This window comes from Dicentrarchus labrax, unplaced genomic scaffold (genome assembly GCF_905237075.1).
Source record: "Dicentrarchus labrax unplaced genomic scaffold, dlabrax2021, whole genome shotgun sequence".
Classification (NCBI taxonomy): domain Eukaryota; kingdom Metazoa; phylum Chordata; class Actinopteri; family Moronidae; genus Dicentrarchus; species Dicentrarchus labrax.
In genome coordinates this window covers 6,014,621-6,035,813 of record NW_026136710.1, presented here as the reverse complement: position 1 = coordinate 6,035,813, position 21,193 = coordinate 6,014,621, and the positions used below count along the sequence as shown (strand labels likewise).

The 21,193-nt window shown below is 40.7% G+C and overlaps 1 protein-coding gene across 3 annotated transcripts; it reads left to right on the top strand.

The window, feature by feature from the left end:
* Positions 1-12,414: 12,414 nt before the first annotated feature.
* Positions 12,415-20,983, top strand: zgc:63972 (protein CutA homolog). Of its 3 annotated transcripts, none has more exons than XM_051411744.1 (6): positions 12,415-12,765; positions 13,332-13,480; positions 14,464-14,523; positions 15,375-15,420; positions 15,521-15,570; positions 19,069-20,983. In XM_051411744.1, the coding sequence occupies exons 1-6, from the start codon at positions 12,661-12,663 to the stop codon at positions 19,169-19,171; spliced, it is 513 nt and encodes a 170-aa protein (XP_051267704.1). In that variant the 5' UTR covers positions 12,415-12,660; the 3' UTR covers positions 19,172-20,983. The 3 variants fall into 3 exon arrangements, with proteins under 3 accessions (XP_051267704.1, XP_051267703.1, XP_051267705.1); XM_051411743.1 differs by lacking the exon at positions 19,069-20,983 and adding an exon at positions 16,559-17,350; XM_051411745.1 differs by lacking the exons at positions 14,464-14,523; positions 19,069-20,983 and adding an exon at positions 16,559-17,350.
* The last annotated feature ends 210 nt before the right edge of the window (positions 20,984-21,193 follow it).

Sequence of the window (21,193 nt, the reverse complement as noted above, 5' to 3'; positions counted from 1 at the left end):
TACTAATATCACACCTAAAAACACAGTCTTACACGTAAAAGTTAAAATGGAAAATGATGATTAATTAATTGAACAATTTCAGCTGTTCTTGTATTAAATGTTGGGTAGTTACATTTATAACAAAACATTATATTTTATGAACTCGTAATGTGTTTTGTGTGCAAAAATCTCAGTTTGTGAAGCAACTACAAATTATAGCTATAAAGTGGCATGAAAAGAAAAGTACAAGTATTTCAAATTTGCACAGTACTTAAGTAGTAAATGTATTTAGTTACATTTCATGTCCACTTGTCTTTGCTATATTTTGTTTTGGTTAAAATCACTGCCAGTTGACACTTGCGGCACGTGTTTTTTCACACATAATGACATGACTGACGTAAATGAGCAGAGAATGTATGATTACCTTGCTGCCAGTCTTGCAGAGGTGAAGTAAACTAGGAATGAATTGACATGTCTTCACCATTCATGTTTGTATGAAACAATAAATGCTTAGGAAATGTCTGCTGACCACTTAGCATGCAGACGGAGCTGTCCTGCTGCACAGAGCCCAGCAACAGCATCAACAACGACCTATCTGGGATCTGAATAAAAGGGACTGCGGACTGTGTGTTGTTTTACTGAACGCACTGTGGATATTTGTTAAATAATCAAGTACATGAGTTCATTTCTGTTTATGAATACTAATGATTATGTGATGTTTATTTGCTGTACAAAGTTGAATTTGTTACAAAAAGTCTCATATAAAAAAACCCTGCTAAATACACAGATGAGCCATAATGCAGCCCCCATTCACAACAGACAGTGAAACCCTGTGTGTTCTGACACCTTTCTATAAGAACCAGCATTAACTTTTTCAGCAATTTGAGTTACAGTAGCTTGTCTGTTTGATCGGACCACACAGGCCAGCCTTCACTCCCCATGTGCATCAATGAGCCTTTTCTTCCTTGGACTACTTTTGATAGGTACTGACCACTGCAGACCGGGAACACCCGACAAGAGCTGCAGTTTTGGAGATGTTCTGACCCAGTTGTCTCACCATCACAATTTGGCCCTTATCAAAGTCGCTCAAAATCTCACGCTGCCCATTTTTCCTGTTTCTAACACATCAACTTTGAGGACAAAATGTTCCATTGCTGCCTAATATATCCCACCCACTGACAGGTGCCATGATAATGAGATAATCAGTGTTATTCACTTCACCAGTCAGTGCTCATAATGTTATGGCTGATCGGTGTATCTTGACCTCCACTCTTCCACTCACCTGATAACATACCCCAGTTTGTTCAGTTAATACTGACTGAAGTTAAGGAGTTTTTCTCGGCTTTGAAATAACTGTGTTTGTGAAGCTCTAGCAGTTCACTACTGAGCCCGACAGTTTTTTTTCCCACCCCTTTCTCCTATCCCGCTGGCTGTTCTTGCTTACTTTTCTCCTGTCTACAACATTCCAGGTGGAACTGAGACTGATGCAGGTGCTTTCTCCACAGACTTTGGCAAAGTATGTCTTCAGGCAAGATATCAAGAGCCTCCATCATCTCTTTATGCAGTTTTTTTAGGACTGCAGACTTTTCAACTGTAAACTTTTGAATGCCTTCTGTAAACTTTGGGAAACTCAAGGAAATTCAACAATGTGAACATGGAATACGATCTTGACTATGGATGTATCCTGCTCCATATAGAATGAGTACCCATAACCTATTATACCTATAACATCTGACATCAGGAAACATTGGGTCTCTTTAGTGACTCAGTGATGTGGGGGAGAAAGTGTTGTCCCATCCAAGATTTGCCAACTTCTTTCATTCATGGAGTAGTTTAGTTTTGCTACTTTTCCAGCTCTCCCACTCTCAATCCGCCACCCCTTCAAATGTCAGAGTACGCCTGCTTGCTGCATGGCGCTGCCTCTTGGGTAGCGTTTGTGTTTTTCATCTAAAACTAATAATAACGAGACAGGCCCTTGGAGGCGCTTTGTAATTTTTCTTCCCTTTTTCCCTTTTTCACAGATCACTACGTTTCTTTTTATACCGCTGCACATAAAAACCCTATTATAGGCCAGTCAGGGAGTACTGCCATCTCTAATTTTCACTTGGATAGTGATTTTATTCCAGTTTTATGTCATGATATTTGCTACAAAGATTTTTCTGTTCAAGAGCCTGTGAAACCTGCTGCTTTACGTGACAAGGAAGTTGAAATCTCCAACACTCTTGTTAAATAAAAAAAATTTTGTGTAGGTTTCATGTTTTGTTTTTTTTCCGTGTTTTTTTTGTTACTTGAGACCTTACTCAAACTTTCAAACTGGCTTTTTTTTCCGGAATAAAACTATGAGAAATAAGGCTTGCTATCAGATTTGATAAATTTCTCTATCCTTATTTTTCGGTCAGAGCTTCCGTAAACAGAAGTGAGTGGTCGAACTCATTCAGGTGTCATAAAGAATCACTGATATGTTTGACACCGGGTCAGTTGATTTGTTCTGCGCTATACAGAATGCACCAGGAAAAACAATAGGTTTTTATTATTACACACATTGATTTTCAATATGTGCGGCGGCGATCAGGAGGGGGTGGCAGAAATTCCCAGGTCCACTTGAGATTATTAACTGCATTCCCCTCACAGCGGTTATTACCTAGACCACTGCAGTCAGCAAAATGTTTTGACAAGTGATGAGATTGAGTGGGTGGAATGAGCCACTGATGGACAGACTTGAAGGAGCTAGAGAGGGGGGGATGAAACACTGTTGATACATTCAGTTTGCAATTTGTCCTGACTACCAAGGTTTTCTGGATTATTTTAAGGTTTGAGTGGAAATCAATGAACTCATTGTATATCAGGAGTCCATATATCTAAAAGAGAGTGAAATTGGAAAAGCAATATTCTCTCTATGTTGCAAAGTCTCCTGTGTGATGCAGTTAGCAATGACAACAAAACTAATGGTCCTCCGAAGTCAGTCCCGATGGGTTTGGAGTAGGCCAAACACATGAATCAAATGCTATACTTGGTGCCCAGCTATTTCCTTGGAGTGTGAAGTACATCCTCACTTCATTACTCAAAGCCAATGACTTACATTCATTCATTATGTAGCCTACATTACAGGTTGATTATCTGAGGCATTAATAACACATGGAGCTTGATCTAAGTTAAATATGATTGATCAAGCAAGTGGAAAGCTGTTTTTCCACATAATTTCCTCTTCAAATAATATTCTACATGTATTAAAATGTCTTACCATCGTGATTGGGCTTTTTAGGTTCATATAAGCAGATGGACACAATATGAAGATGGACACTGATAATGGATACCAATTATGTCAGTGGATCATGTAAATTTGTGTTGAGCGTGCTGGTGGTAGCATATATTTTTCTTCACATCCCACTCTTCACAAGTGTGCAGAAACTGACACATTTCAAATGTAGTCCATGCAGGTGTGTGACAGTCCTAAGAAACCCTTAGAGAGAAAAATCGGACAAAACAGAGCACAGAGAGCACATCTCAGAGCAGCTCGTCTGTCTTCATTGTGTCAAATGGGAGAAGCGGGCCACCGGGCCACAACACAAACAGGGAACAGGGGTCATGTGGACAACAGTGGAAATATACCTAGCCTGGATTTTACCTACAGCTTAGTGCTGGCTTGTTTGTTCTTGCTGTTGTTATGTCTCTCTTGCCAGGCTGCTCACACAAATAAAAGCTAACTGATGCAATAGGAAAACCTTTTAAGGGTTCTTTCCCTCTCCGTCTCACATGCAGTTACACACTAATGGATCTATTTTCCAGCTAAGAGCATATCGTGCCTAATGTCCTATACAGGATTAATAAACAATTTATGACTATCAGTCTTCAAAAAGACTTATAGGCATGTCTTTGTACAGGATGTGAGTGCTGAAATGTCTTCTTTTTTTTTCAAATGAAAAAATAAAGGTCATCGATGCATATTAGGTGTTCATTTGAAAAAACAAGACATGCTTATTAAAGTTTACAATACGTTTCCAGTTTTGTTTCATTATCAAACTAGAGTTTCATTTGTGCGCATATATATCTTGTTACTCTCAAGTAAATCACCAGGTGGTGCCCCATTTACAAATATATTACCAATTAGGTTAGCAAATGCTTTCTATTACAACATAAATACTCTGAATTGGATGTGGAATTACTCCAGAGATAGAAACGCTAGCTACGTTTGCAAGTAGTTAATGCAATGTACCGTCGTTTGAAAGCCAACAGAGCATACTCCTTTACAATTCATAGTTTCTGAAGATTAATATCTGTGAAATAACCATATTATTGATACTCTTTTAATACCTCTCAGACCTGGAGATAACGGAGATCCAGCAGGAAACTCCTGGAAGAGGAGCAGAGATTAAATCTCCGCTGGCAATCCCTGTGCAACTTTTACACACAATCGGCTGACTGGCTTACTGCCAAGACATCGCAGAGAATTGAGCAGAATTGGAGAGCGGTGAAATATTTGGTGGCAGAGAGCGTTGTCTGTGAGTCTCTAGGTGTGTGCAGGCTATGAATGTGTTCCTGGAGGATGATTTTGTGTTTGTGACTCCCTCTTTCCCTGGCCATCTGTTGGTCTATTCCCTCTCTCATCTATATGGATAACAAGACATGCATTAGAATAACTAATACAACAGGCCTCATATGGTGTATATGCACTAACAAGGTGGTACAGATTGCGAAGAAAGATTCTTAGAGGTTGTGCTCTGCTGAGGATTAAGGCCATGTCTGTGACTGTGGAGCTACAGTAAAGCATCATGAAATAATGGTTTATTATACAGTCTTGAGGGAGGTTATACATAACATGCTCTAGCCTAAAGACATGCCCAGGTATACTGTAAGGTTGCTTATTTTTTCTTACCGTTAACGTTGTGTAGGTGAAAGTATAAGAAAGTATAAAGTATAAGAGAGCAAACTATTGGATAGGCAGGCAAGCCCAACCCCTGGGAGGAGGTTATGGTACCATTGGTCCAACAGAGGGAGAGATGGATGGAGAAATAAAGAGATGGAGAGGGGTAGTTGTTGAGGGAGATTCCTTGGTGGAGTCTCCAGTGGTAAAATAAAATGCATGGCCGGGGCTGAGCTGGGGGGAGTACTCCCTCCGGATGAGCTCTATGCTAAAATTGAGAGATCTGAAGTGTTCTTGTCCTGAGGGAAAGACTGTCCACATCCAGATGTTTGAATGCACAGTTGATGATTGATGCCTGGAGGGAGTGTAGTGATTGTAAATGTGCGCGCGCACACACACACTTAATGTGTATGTTAGTCAGGGATTCTCACTAAATATTTCAAAGGGCCAGGAGAGAAAACAAAGGGAAAATGGATATCAGAATCTGGAGCAGTAGTCCCAGAAGAGACACCGAAGGAGCCCCCTTCTCCCAGTTACAACAGAAATAAAATCGTTTGATCTCTGCCGCTCCTGCTTCTATTGTTATCTGCTGTAAACCTCCACCCTCCGAACTACACTCATTGTAGCACTGTGGAACTGTGGAGGCCAACAAATATGTGCAGATAAATAGGCAGAGTAAATATGTTTACTCATGCAACCTGCAAAATACTTGATACCACCGGGGACGCACTACTAATTTGTAGCATTTTTATACACCTTCCCACTTTAATTAGCACTTTTGAAGAACAGCTTCCCCCACCACCACCCCCACCTAGTCATACACCTGACGTTGCCTGGCTTCTCAAAGCATTTGTAATTACTAACAATAGCCACTTCATTCTTTTCAACAGGAACCTTGTTCAGCCAAGCAAATCACCCATTAGTTAAATAAGTGTGTTGTCATTTAATTGTGGTCCAATGGCAACTGGAGATGTGAGTGGTGCTGTTCGAATGCTGCTTAGAAGAGAGCTGCAGCTGGAGGGATATCCACATTTTGTTACACATGACAAAACATAATCAGTAATAAACAGTTTTCGAGAAGTAGAGCAGACCAATTTTGTAAAAAAAAAAAAAAACATACAATCAATTCATGTTGGCCTCACTGAGACTGACTCAGAAGTGTGAATGTTGTTATGAAACCAAAAGTGATATACGTATCTACCTATTTCAGTTTTGGCTGCATGTCTGGTCTGGTTGGTTTAATTTTAGCACTGAACAGGTTACAGTACACTTTCCACTACATATTTCAAAGACGCTCTGCAGGGCATTTATCAACAAAGGTAAATTATGTTTTGACAAAGCCTGCTTAGATTAGAGCCTGTCTAACACTTCATCTGTATTGGCTGCATCATCTGAACCACAGCAAACCAGTCACAGTTGCTTAATCAATACAACACTCAAGATATTGACCAGGTCTTTAGCTTAGACCACTTACTAATGGGTTGGGACACCTGTGTTTGCTGTACCTTGCAGATTGGGTTGTTCATCCTTGATACCAAACATCCTTATCAGTTTCTGGTGTGTCACACACACGCACATGTGCACAAGCAGCATCCTTTTAAGCTGGTCATTTCCTTATCACTAAATTGCATGAACCAACCCATTCATTAGAATTGATTTCCCTTTGAGTGACCATAAAAATGGTGCTCTGTCCACCCTTTTCTTTCTATCTTGTTTTTTCCTCCTTGTTCTGTCCTAACCTTCCCTTCTCTGGCTCTCCTCTGGCTCTAAAGGGATCCCTCCTTCTGGACGCTACAGTAGGTGAACTCTTGTTAATTGCTCACAGCAGTTGGAGGTTATCAGCTGGCTGGCAGTGAAGGTCTGAATAATAAGCCGAGCTGAACAAGGCCCAGGTGGAAAACAATTAACACAGGAAAGAGGCTGCTGTAGAGAAGATGAAGTGTAAAGGTGCTTTAAAATCAGGTTTGAACCCAAAAGCTGGACTCTGAGACCAAGGGCCAGATGCAGGAGAATAGGTAGATTCCCAGCTAATACTCTCTGTACGCACAATGGCAGAAATGTGCGTTCTTTTTCTCATATTTATAAACCCGCAAGGTGAATGTTTTATAAATCTCAAACATAACGGGTTGCCTGTGCAGGAGCCTCATTTCTACTCCCACAGTTTGCCATGAAAGGATGTACAAACGCCTATCGATACTCGTGCCTGCTCCACCACTCGTTAGACCTGTCAAAAAGAAGAACAGTAAAGAAGCAGTGAAATTTCACTGACTGTGTTGCATCACCGAGGTTTTCCAATACCACCATTGTGCATGGCTGTGGCTATAACCCATACCACTAATTCATGAAATGCACCTGTAAACACCTGGGGCGCACACATTCTGGTGTATATTCCGGTATAAATACCACTTTGTGTGTGGAGAAATGGCGCGCACATCATTTATACATCTGGCCACAGGCCGGTAAAATAAAGAGTTCGAGTTTGCTCAAGGTCGAAAAACAGGCAAAACTCAAAACCAGGTAGGCAGGAGAGATGAGCAAACTTATCCAATAAGGAATCATTCTGGAGAGCAGGATTCCAAAGGGCAGGCAGGAGGTCATATCAGACAAAGCTCAGGCAGGCAGAAAAAATGGCTGGACCACAAAAGCAAAAGCACAATAGACAAAGTGGCGGGGATACATATATGCTATTGGGCTCATGCAGAAGTGGGAACAGGTGTGCGGGGGAGGTTACACCGGGGTTACTGCAATGCAGGGTATAGTATATGGCAGGGGTAAAAAAAAAAAAACAGCAAGGAAAATGTGAGATAAGGAATAGGTTGACATTGTGACTTGAAGAGGGAGAAGAAGAACTTAGATAAAGTGGTTGCAGGTGTATGGGTGACTCAAATAGGGTAAATAGGAGCGAAGATAGTTGGGTGGCTGATTAGGTGCTGTACATAAAATCTTGCCCTGAGCATCCCTCTGGCTGCCCTTTTCATGGTGATTCCTGCATTTCCATAATGCCGCTGTCTGATGGTTGAGTGTCTGAGGTTGACACACACACACACACACACACACACACACACACTCCCAGACACACACCCACATCCTAACTATACACCCAGCTCAGAGTGTGAGCTGCATTGGACAGCACATCAGGTTTTTTTCCAGGGCCATGTTTTTGAGTAGAGCAATGACCTTGCTTTTACAGACAGAATTTCCACAGAACTGAACCTTTTAAGGGTTTGTTGCTTCCATCCATTTCTATGTATTATCTAAAAAATTCTTTGTATGTGTGTATTGTTATGCATTCGGTGTGAGAGTGCTTCCATGCATACTGTATTAGTATGCCACCACCCCAGCCATGAACCCACCTGTATGAATCAGTTTTTATCATTAGGAATCCTCACCAGGTTTGTGTGTGTGCGCATGTGTATTTCACACTCATTACTCTAAATGTAAGAGTCGTCGATCATAGCATCCCTGTGGAAAATATTCAGAATAAGTACTTTTGAGAGGATTTGTGGAATTTAAGTGAAGGAATGGTGCAGTCATGAGCGGCATTCTTTTTTCAGATGTAACCCCCTCTCAAACACATGCACGCACACACTCTTATTCCATCAAGTCTCCACTGTTCATCCTCCACTTTATTGCCTGCAGGCACTCTAACTTGGAGTCTGAACTTATTATGCTTCTCCCTTCTCTGAATTTTGGTGCACTCAGCTTGTGAATGGAGAGGGAATGAGCTCATTCTACCTGCGTCAGCACGAGGAATGGTTATGCTGCAGACGGCTCAGTGAGGAAAGTGTAATGAGGAAGCACAGGTTTTTCTGAGGTGGAGGTGGCCCCCCACATTTGGGATCAGCTTCTCCCCTCTCAACCAATCAAGCATGACGTGATATAAGCGCCTCCTGCCGCTGCAGGTGAAGAAGCAGATTTATGAAAATGTTTAACTTTTTCCTGTAAGACCGCTCCAGGCTCTCTGTCCTCTCTCAAACCCAATCAAGCAAAACGCTCCATTTTTCTCTCTTTGTCTCTCCTCTTATCCTCCCTCAGTCAGCCTGTCCTTACTGTGTCTCTCCATTTTGCACGCTATCACACCTTTGTCCTCATCTCCAAGAACAAGGGAAATAGGGATGACAAATCTTTCTTCTCAGCAGGGATTGCTGGAGGGATTTTTTCATTGATGATGGCTGATTCTTTCATGCTGCGTTCGAGGAAGGTAATGCTCCCATACTCTGCTTTCTCCTCGCGGCAAGCATTGGGCTTAAATGCTTACCCATGGTTTTGGATATGAACAGTGTGCTTATGCTGCTAAACAAACATAAATACTCTATTTTTGCAATCTTTTCTGGAGAGCACAGACGAAATAAACAACATGACTGTCAGTTCAGTTTTCTGATAAATGGCCTTGTGCGCTCCAGTTGTTGTGACATAGAGGGCAAAAAAAAAGAAAGAAAGGAGAAGATCGAGGAAGAGAATGGAGGGAAGATGACAAGATATGGTGTTTGTCTGATCCTTGAGAGGGGAGAGGTTTCATTACCTGAGGGACTTCAGCAGGGGATGTCTCGGCGGTGGTGTATTTTTTTCTCACTGCTTGTCAGAGTTGCAGCTCTGCTACATACACTTCTGTGTTTTCAGTCACTCAGGGATTTCAGTGGCACCAGCAGGAGTCAGACAGCCCAGGAATCAGCTGTGATGGATGGCTTTGTCCGTCCTCGAGGATGGAGGGGTCACTGGGGTTCACAGTGGTGATGGAGACACTTCCCTGCTCAGCCCCATGACTTTTTTAATTAACCTCTTTGGGAGGACCAGACTCTTCCTTTAGAGGTAATCACAGCCTGGAAAGTCCCTTCATTAGGACTCAGCTGACCTCTGTGTGTCCAGCAGTGTGCAGTTTCTTTCCCTATATCCTCTACCTCCCATTCAATACAGTAATGACACTGCCACACAGGAAGGGAGACAACAGCAGTGAGAGGCTACAGGACATTTAGAAAATGTACCTAGCCCTTCAGAGTTTTCATACTCTGTAACCTCTCCATTTCCGCATTCACACACCTCAAGTCTTTGTTTCCTAGTCTCTATTCATCTCTCTAATTCTCCCAGCTAGATTTCGTTTTATTTCACAGCGAGGCAACTTCATTGATCCCAGCAAGAGACAATCATAGTTTAATGGCAAATTAGGCAAGTCACCTCCTGCCAGATGCCTTTGTACCTTTACTCTTCTTATCTCTCATTTTCTCCTCTCTGCTCTTACTGTGAACCTTGTGGCCTCATTATACACAAACATACAAGATGCATAAACAGAAGTAAAAAATTATCCTATTTTTCACATTAGACTTCTAAGGGACAAACAAGCTTCAGTACTCCTTAGGGGAAGCGAACCCCTCTGAGTGATGCCCCAGAACAAGCAGATCAAACGCTCTCCTCCGGCTCCTCGCCTTTCTTCCTATCTCTATTTTTGTTGCCTTCTTTTATGTTGGGGAACAGTGGCTTAAGTGGCTCTATTGGAGCCCTCTGATGGGCTCTCAAATGAAGCCTGTGTGAGCTTGGGAAATAAATTGGTTTGTTCTGTGGCTGTGATGCTAGTGGTGCCCCCTGCTGTTCCCTCTCTGATCTGTGCTGTGGCTGGCTGTGGCCGATGAAGGAGGAGGAGGGGAGGGGGGCAGTACACAAGGCTGGCAGGGAAGAGGTCAAGAAAAAAAAAGGGGAATGGGATGAGTCATGCAACTTGCTTTGTCAGAGCATTTACATTTCATTTCAGTCGATGAGTTTTATACAAAATGGACACTCTACATGTAATTTATTCACAATGGAAGGATGAGATAGGAGAGATATGCATGGACCCACAACTCCCCCAGGTGGACAGCCTGCACATAACAACTTTTTAAAAATCCAAAGCTTAAATGAACTGACTTTTTATTTATATGAACTGACTGTCAGTACACAGCCCATTGAAGCCCAAATATTCCAACTTATAACATTAGAGCTTCAATGCATGTTCATAACATGCAGCCGATACTGCCATAATGTTTCTTGCTATGTAGTTTCTCACAAAACTTCTATTTCATACCGGCCAATGAAATGCCAAGTAGAATCAGTTTGGTTTGTTCTTGCTTCAAAAAATCTACCTCTGAATTATTCATATTTCTGTAAGATCCCTGTTTGTCCATATCTTCTTCATTCACATGCAGCCTAGCAGGGTCCTTGGCTTTCCTGTCTGGCTTATCTGAAAGTACAAGTTGCTATAGTCAATGTGTGTGTGCCAGTGATGTGTGTGATTTGTGTACCCACACATGTAGATCTGTGTGTTTGCATATGATTGGCCAGAGAAACCAATCTCAGTCCCTAAAACAGGAAGGCACAGAACCCCTTTGTTTGACTCTGTATCTTTGCATGTGTTTATCTGCACTGTTTTCCTATTGTTACAGAATAATCAGCGCTTTCAGTGTAAAAACAAACACGTCTTGCAGATGCTGAAGCATTAATTACATACTACTGAACGCTTATACTTCCTTTACCTCTTCTCTTAAAAGACTCATACCAGTTATATTACTTTGCAAGAAGTGTCCCTTAAACTTTAATGTCATTTACATTAATGATGCAAATGAAATTTTACCATCTGGGCTTTGGCTTTAAGTCTTTAAAGTTTACAACTCACTGCAGTGACTAAAGAGTCTATAATATTTTAGTTGCCATATTGCGGCTGCTGACTATTTAATGTTAACATTGTTTTTTCCACATAATGAATAATAAATGTGGACTGTTGTGGTATGCATTGTGTTATCATATTGATTTAATCTGTTACAAAACATGTCAACATAAAGTTACAGTAAACTAGACTTTAAACTGTCTCATTGTTAAGGGTTTCACAGGCCCCACTTCTGTAAGTCTACAGTTTGTTATCCCACACAGTTAAGTTACCTACTGAATGTTCAGGGTCAATTCGCCCCCAGAGAAAGAAAGAAAGAAAGAAAGAAATCCCTGTTAAATTTGAGAGAGACAGCGCTGTTACTATAGATACTAATATAATGTTGCAGCAGGTTGAGGTGGAGCTATTTTTAATGACTTGACAGCCCACTATTGGGTAGTTTCCTACATAATAATGCATCATATTTTATAAGCTGATTATGTGTTTTACACGTAACATCAATTTACAAATAACTAATACAGCTGTCAAATACATTTAGTGGAGTATAGTTGCAATATTGTCCTCTGAAATGGGTATGGTATCCTAAATTGGATATTAAAATGTACTTAGACACTACCACTGATAACAGGTAGCCTACATAGCATGCATAATGTAGGAGATTTAATTCCAAAATATGGTTTATAGTTTATTACAACATTGTGGTCTATTTTGATTTCCACCACTGTTTTTAAAACAATTTTACCCTCTGATTTCGTGAATTCACAGCTTTCTAATTCCATCACAGACACGCCCTGAGGCTGACAGAAGTTGTGTTTATATGGTAAAGACGCCAAAGCCGATTATGACCCAGGCCCGGAGGCAGGGCAGCGGAGGTGAGCCGGCTATTTTCATTGGCCGCCGGCGTGTCAGGAAGTACGAAGCAACCAATAGGACGGCGCGGGGATTTATCCCTGCCTTTGACCATCCGACCTACAGTACCTGTCAACACAATGCACTTCTCCTGTAAAGGTACTTTTTTTTAGAATGTGAGGCGCCAGCGAAGCAGCTGTTTAAGGAAGCGGTTGTAAAGAAAAAAATAAAAAATGGCGGAACACTAATTGTCCCCGGAGAACGTCTGAGAGGGGGGTTTATAAACGAAGTTGAGCACAGTTTGTCCCTCTTATTATCAGCAACCGGCCGGACTCTGGGAATGACATTTGTTGCCACTTACAGGATGGAGTGGCTGTTCCCGCGGTGCCATAAAGAGGCTGTCTTCTACTCTGTATTTCGCTCTGTGCTGCTCATGTTATGTTTGGTAAGAGCTGTGATTATTGATGTGAACCTTTATGATCATTTGTCATTTGAAAACTTTCAGAAAAGTCTTACGTAATCCACAACACGAAGGCTTTGATGTCGGAAATGCTAAATTGTTATTAATTGTATTTATTTATTTATTATTATTTTTTCCTTCTAACATATTTGTGTTGGATTTCCGTCCATCTATGGCTCTGGCTGTGATGTGTGCTGTGCAGAGAAGTAGGACAGATTATAAATTGGTCCAAGCCCAGGCCTATACTCATTTATCTGTGACAGACAGCGCCAAATAATAAGAGGATAAATACTGAATCCAATCCAATCCAATCCAAACATGGCAATCCTCTCAGAGGGCAGCAGATAATTAAATTGAGTTATAACTTCGCCTCATCCAAACATAATATAACATGAAACAGCCAAATGTCCAGATAATTTATGACAGATAGGAACATCACCCAGGGATGCCACAGACATGCTCTTAAAGTCTTTTATTTGGACATTTCAGCACTTTGAGATGTTTTTGTCCCTTGTTGCATCTACACCACACTCAAACCCCCTGTCCTATAGCTCCTGGTCCTGTCCGTGTCCATGTACCCTGGGTTGTGGTCCATTGGGGTCCAGCTTCATTCAGCCCTCACGGGGAGCTATGTACCAGGCCACCACTCTGTCCTTCTCATCAACAGTCCCAATGAGCAGGCAGCCAAGGACATTGGCAGGTACAGTGCTGACTCAAACAAAGTTCGGCATCACACTCGTGTAGCGCTGTGAAATTGAAGTGTACACATGGTTTCATTTGTAATGTTCGGCCTAAATGATTCCTCTCAAAGAAGTCAAACATCTTGGGAAATGCACACGAATGGGGAATTTCCGAGTGTTATCTTATTTGCTTTCTTGTTCAGAGTAAAATGAGAAGATCGATTCCACACTCGTGCAGTGAATGTGGAGCTACTTGTGAGTTGTGAGAGATAAAACATGTGAAATAAAGAGCCCCCCCCCACCTCGCATCCAATCCTTGTGCTAAGCTAAGCTAACCGACCACTGGCTCTAGCTTAATATTTCCCACACAAACATGAGAGTGGTGTCAATCTTCTCATCCAACTCTCAGCAAGAAAGGGAATAAGGATATTCACCAAAAAAAGTCAAAACAAAATCAAACTATTCCTTTAGTCTGGGCGTCAGTTAAATTCCTCTCCTTTGGTATTTAAACGGTTCAAAGTCAGTCAGCTGGTCATACGTTTGACTTTTCCGTCCAGAGAAGAAATACAGTCTTGTCAAACCCACAACTGGTAGAGCACTGTGTTTGCACTCTCATCTCCTTTGTTGGCATTTTAGCTGCATGTAAATGAGGTCTATTTACCACGTGTCAAGAGAGAAAGAAGCCAAAGTGCGGGTGCCAGAAATGTAAATCACCTCCTTTGGAAACACGTGGTTAGAGGAGGGGGGGGGGGGGGACAGCTGAGCTGGTAATAAACTATAATATCAGCAGCAGCAGACAGCAAACTTTACTATCTTCTCTGAATTCTGTGCATAAAAGTCCTGTCCTGCAGCCTGCTTGAAGAGCAACGTAATGAAGGGCTCAGTTTCATGCTGTAATTGATAAACAGCTGGTGGTTTGTGTTTAATTTTTCTTTCCTCTCTTTCCATGTCTGCGCCCTCCGTTTCCAAACCACGCTCCCTACCATTCTGCCTGTTTTTCCAGGGCAATCATGGAGAGGCGGCTGGCAGCCAGTATTAACATTCTCTCCAGGACCTCCACAATGTAAATCACGTTTGCCCCCTCCCTTGTCGCAACTTTGTACCCAGCTGACGCACAACCACAAAGACTAGCTCAGTTATAACGTCCTTCACATAAAGACATAAACACATATGTTCTTTTTTTTCCTCTCTGCTACAGAGCTGGTTGCCTAGGAAACCACAAGAATGAAATGAATGGGCTGCATTTTTCCCATCACTAGAAACTGAGTGGCAGTTAGCCTTCAAAGCGGTCATGTGTTTGTATGCATGGGTTAGCTTTCATGTTAATGCATAACCACAAAAGGAACAAAGAAGGAAAAACTTACGGTGCAGAGGGGGGGGCAGCGTTAAACCTGTTAACCAAACAGAGGTTCAGCCTAAAAATAGATGATGTGGTTGGATTAGTTTAGGGGTGAGGGTGGTGATGGAGGTGGTTTTACATGTGTGAGTGCAGGTGTGAAATGAATGCATTTCAGTTATATCCAAGCTTATTTAGTCGTCACCATTTATTTTGACATTTCACGTGGAAAATACTTAAATATAGGGTTCTTAGTTTGTGTTTGGCTGTCTGTCAAAGTCCACCAAAAAAAGCACCATGTTTGAAGCAAAGAGAAAGTTTTGCACTTGACACCATAAAAGCCTCTCGGGAACAGTTTGACAGTATCGCTGTAAATCACTGGCCATAATAAATGGTTGGGCAAGGCTTAAATGCTGTGTTCTGTCAAATCATACAGTTTGTCATGAACAGGTTTTTACCTTTTTTAAAGGCTCTGTATCATGCACTAGTACTTGTAAGTCCCTATTAATGTGCAGTCCTTCATGCACATGGGTAGTATACTGTACATTCCTAATGTCTTGTGTTTTCTGTCTCTTTAGGTACTACTGGAAAGGCGAAATCCAGGATGCAAGTGAAATTCTCATGGTAAGCTTACTTAGAGAGTCCTTTTTTGATCGACATTTATTCAACAGTCATGTTTTAACAGAAAACAGAACTGTAAGATAAGACGTAACTGTTGTTGCAGCTGGTGAAAACAAAGACCTCGAGGATCCAGCAACTCATAGACTGTGTGAGGTGAGTGGCTGTTTTATGTAAAGGTTATTTTAGATTACTGAAAGCTGTACTTTAAATTACTGTTCAAGTCAACTCATTGCTTAACATGCTTAATATAACATGCATTAAAGGTTCATTACATTTATTATCATATGTTGTTTACATTAAAATGTCCTCACGTCACTGTAGAGGTTAACAAATAGTTAAGCTACTGTGCCACTGTACTGTTCAACAAAAGCAGTCACTGTGATCAAACAAATTGTGATATTTTATGCATAAATACATTTCATAATATACTAGTGTTCCAATTTACTGTTGCTGTGTGTTAGAGTAATTGGATGAAGTAGGACAGGATTTAGTTGCTTCAGCTTGAACATTATTTTTAATAAAACATCCACGTTCAAAAGCAGATTTTCCCCCTTTTTTAAATAACTGTCTGATCATGATTGTAACTGGTTGTTTGAATAATTATGTAGCAGAATCGCAGAAGCTGGTTGATGCTTTAACTACTGGGATGCAAGTTCCCATATGCTACTTGAAATACCATTCCACTACAACACCATCAAATTAGCTTTTAGGCATTAATCATCTACGTCTTCTCATTTGGCCATTTGTGTTGCTGATGGAGTTGTTAAAATTGCATCTCTTACAACATACAGTATGAAGATTTTAGGTAATGCATTTTAAGAACGTTGGATGATTTTAAAGCACTACCTCCTTTAGGTATACTGGGAAGCAACTCCTTATGGTTACTCCTCTCTTCACTTAGCTTAGACACTCTCTGCTTAACTGTTATTTTTGCTACTTTTTCTTACTTTTTCCTACTACAAAACCGTAACAGTAATTTAACCCAGTAACAGCAACCTAGTGAACTACTGACAGAATTGTGCCCTGCGCCTCTCTGTTCATCAGACTCGATAAAGTGCGCGGACTGTCATAAATTGTTGTAGAAGATTGCTGTACTCAAGAGATGTATATTTGAACTGAAGAACTCTTCTGAACTCCACAGCACTCTGCCAATGTCTTCTGCTGGTGGTTTGGCTCATCAGAACTCAGCTCAAAAATATGTAAATGGACAGCTTTCTCTAAATCACTTCCAAGACTCACTGAAACAAAACCGGTGAATTCATGTGCTATGAATGGGATTTCTACCTGCTGGGATAATCTAGGTGCAGAACCTAAAGATAAGTGCAATACTTTACTCCCACAGAGGGCAAAATTTACAGATTCAGTTCAGCCAACTTCGACTCCTGGCGGGCAGCCAATGGGGGGCATAAACACAGACCACAGCCACAACCGACATTACAACTGGGAAACAGGTTTGAACCAAATCTCCATGAGACAGGTGTTGAGAGGAAAAAGCCTTGTGGAAAAAAAGTTGAGACAATTTAACATTTGACTGTAATTACAGTGGGAGACGCCGCTATAATAAACAAACAACCCCAAAGTAATAGTGATATTTGCAGAGAGAATGCCAATGGTCAACAGAGTGATCAACAGGTTCAGCAGACTCTTATCACAGAATACATGGCTCAGCAAAACCTGCGGTCTGAAAGGGATCTTTTATTGATAGCTCCAATCTCTTGTGGTTAAAGTACTGATGGACCGTTTTTGATTCAGCCTGTGACACCCAACGGCCAGGTCTAAGATGGTGTGCCCTGATACACAGCAGCTTCAGCACCATGAAGCCAAACATCACAGCCTCAATTTCAGCATGTTGACAACCAGCTTGTGGATCAGTCTTCTAATTCTTCCTCCCGTCAATGGAAGTGCTGGTTAACGCTGGCATTAAATTCACCCCCCCCCCACGACTGCTGTCTCCACCCTGCCCAAGCACATTTTGTAACACCAACTGTGCCAATAACAAAGACAGAAGAGAAAAAGATGGAACAGCTCAGCTCAGATGAGAGACAAAGGAACTAAATGTGGTGTTAATGGATGTCAGTAAGCTGCACTGTTTTATCTCGAATCACTGCAATTCAAATCAACATCAAGGACATCCGCCTGACTGAGCCCACACACAATAAGAGGCACACTCAGGGCTTTATCATCTCCAAGGGTCCTAACATTTCTATGGTTCTGGTGACTGATGTTGCTCTTTTTGACCAGTCTTTTGTTTTCTTTGATATAACTTTCTAATCTTAATTGCATCTTAATCATAATCAAGCAATAGTATATCACTGAAAACACCAGTGAAATATTCATTCAGGCTTTCTCTTTGACGCCTGCACCCACTTTGGTCTCAGTCAGTGATCTTGTAGATAATTTTGATTCTGAATTAACAAATGTTATTGATGACATTGCTCCCACTAAGGTACAGGTAGTCTGGTAAGAAAAACTGCATGGCATCAGATTTTCTGTGAATAGTCAACAGTCAACAAGTCTTTAGTCTTTATTTCCCACAGGCCCTGAAAACTGCAGTTAATAATCCAATCCTTTATATAATAACAATTTAGACAATTCACCAATGAACAATCATAGGCTCATATAAAAATAAGTAAATTATTGAAAAGGCTATTAAAAAGCTTAACACCTTCCTGCCCTTAACCATTTTCTTTCTAGTCAGGACTTTGACCCACCACACCACTGAGACTGCTCTTCTTAAGGTCTTGAATGACATCCACTCAAAAACAGACAGTGGAAAGGTTTCAGTCTAATTATATCTCAGTGTTGCCTTTGAGCATTGGTCGACCTTAACATATCACTAGAAAGACTGGAAAACTGGATATGACTGATGTAGAGTCCCCCATGGCTCCATTCTTGGCCTCTTAATTTTATCATGTACAGGCTCCCACTGGCACGGGCTATGGAAAATAACAAAATCTTATCAGAATTATGCAGACATATGCACATATTTACAAAACGATATCACAATGTGACTAAGGTCCCATACAATCACTGAGTAAATGCATCGAACAAATAAATTTTTCTCCAGTTAACCAAAGATAAAACTGAAACGATCTTTGGACCCAAGGAGGATTAAAAGTCAGTGCTCAGCTTCAGTCAATAATGTTAAAGACCACAAACAAAGCCAGAAATCTTGGTGTAGTCATGGATTCCTAAATTCTAACATCCACTTTAAGACAATTACAAAATCAGCCTACTATCACCACAAGAATATATCAAGAATTAAAGAACTTTCATTTATTTTCAGTGGGGTTGACTAATGTGATTTAGTGATGTCTTTAAAAGTCTCTCTAAAAAGTTGATTATAAAGCTGCAGCTGATTCAGAACTCTCAGTTCTTTTAAATCAGGGCTTAAGAGGTTTCTGTTTTTCACTGCAATTTATTAAGTTAAATGTGCAACTCTTTATTCTTTGTAGCTGCACTGTAATGTCTATTCTCTTTTTATTTTGCCTTTTTATAATGCCTTTTGTTTTGTCGTAATGCCGTATGTCTCATGTAAATCTCTTTGAATTGCCTGTTAAAAGGTGCTGTACTAGGTTGCCTAGAGTTCAGCTATATGAAGAAATTCTATATCTTATCTGACATGTTTGTGTTTGTGTGGGTCACGTCAAGGTTCTTCCACCCTTATGCAAACCCAGAAGTCCTCAGCTTCCGGGTGGAGGACGGCAGTCTGGCTTACATGAAGTGGATGGATGAAGCAATTCCAGATGACTGATACATCATTAAAATCAAAGCCAATCTCTGTATGGACAGCAGCCGAACAAGGAAGCTGAGCCATGTTCACAGGCTGTTGTTTGAAGGCTTTGGATTTAAGGGTACCGCTATGATGTTCTCAGTTAACTCTCACTCGTAAAACTGACTTAGCATGGCTTAATCTGACCACGAACAAAGTTTTAAAAATGGATGACAAATTAAAAAGCCTGTCGTAGAGTAAATATGAGTGAGAGTCCAAAATGTACAAAATAATAGACAAAATGGAGGAATCACCTCTCTATCTGATGTATTATTTACCCACACCTCATTTTATACATTGTTTCAACACTTATACAGATAACACTTACCTTTAATAGCAATGATCTTTGAGTAATTTGCATTTGATGAAACATGCTCTCTTGTCCTGCTTTTTTAATGTATTCATTTAAGATTATCACTCTTTTAGGTAGCCATTAAGGTTTGCCTTTAAGGCATGTTTAATAAGTAATAGTTTGTGCTGATCATATGGTACATCACAAGGTATATTGTAGCCATGTACTGCCTGTCGTTGAACATATCATTGTCTATACTGTAACATATCCTTTTACTATATTTATTGTTATGAATTCAAAAGTCAAACGATTTTGTAAAGCTGTGATCAAAGACACGTAAGCCTTCCAAAAGAAACCTGATCAGCAATTCTCAGAAGGACAGGACATGAGAGCGATCTACATGCACCTACAGTTCGATAGGTTATTGATCTGTCAGGTTGTAGAAGATTTCCTTTATTGAAGCAAAAGACGCAGTAAGCGACACGTAACTGTTTGCTATGTGTGCTGTATTTATGTTTAATTAGTTGCTGGTCTGCTCCAAGTTAGCTCAGCTTGGACCAATAAAACATTTACTGCCACCTTGTATAACCACAAATAAAGCTACACAGAGTTACTGAGAATAAATTAACAGATATGAAGGATAGCATTTGGCAGCATTGTGCCAGTTGACCCGGTCTCCCACTTGTATTTCTAATCACTTAATTATAAACTGTTTTCATTGTTTTGTTTGTATCTTGAAGAACTGGTGCTGATCTGAGCAGGTCTCCCCTGGATAACAAATCCTTGATCTCCGCAGGAGTAGTCTCGCAAAAATAAATCTTTAATTGGATAATGAAAACACACTAATTTGGTAATCAGCTCACACTTTCACATCTTGAGACCATCACAGGTCTTATTATCTGATAACAGGAGATGTGGTACATGACCACAGAGATGGCGCATACATTTTGTTGAATTCTATTATTATGCCTGTACATTTTCTGTTATTTAAATTTCAAAAGAAACTTCAGTATTCTGAAATACAACAGATCTGCCAGTTATACCATGCCATATTTGTTGTTATACAGGTCAGCCATGCATGCTTACCTCTAACAAAAATACACACTAAGCCTCAGTCTGCAGAAAGCGGTTCCGGCATGAGGCCCCAACAAAGGAACTGCAGACATGGTTTAGTCGGGTGTTGTGTCTATGGAGCCAAAATAATCCTCCCGATCAGGTCCAGAGACCAGGTCATTTGGTGGCAGTGTGTGTGTGTGTGTGTGTGTGTATGTGTGTGTGTGTGTGTGTGTGTGTGTGTGTGTAGGGGGGGGGGTGTCTTTTGCGTCAATGCTTATGTATCCATTCACGTCAGTGTGTATGTACAGGATGTGTGTACAAGCCATGTTTAAATATGCCATACATACTTAAAGGTACTTGCGTGCCTTTGTAAGTAGCTATGACCAACTGGTGAACAATGACATGTGAAATAAATATTGCAATTCATCATTGCAAAAAGTGAAAAAGCATCCTGCAATTTGATTAAATGTTCACTAGATGGTGGTGTTTCAATATACATAAACAAATGCAACTGTTACCAGATATTCACATCAGAATCATAGTGGATTATTGTATATTGCATGTCGTTCTGCTCATTTCCCAATCCAATCCAATTCTAGTATGTTGCCGCTACTACTCACTTCCACTCCTGTCCTACCAAGAAGTAATATGAAAGA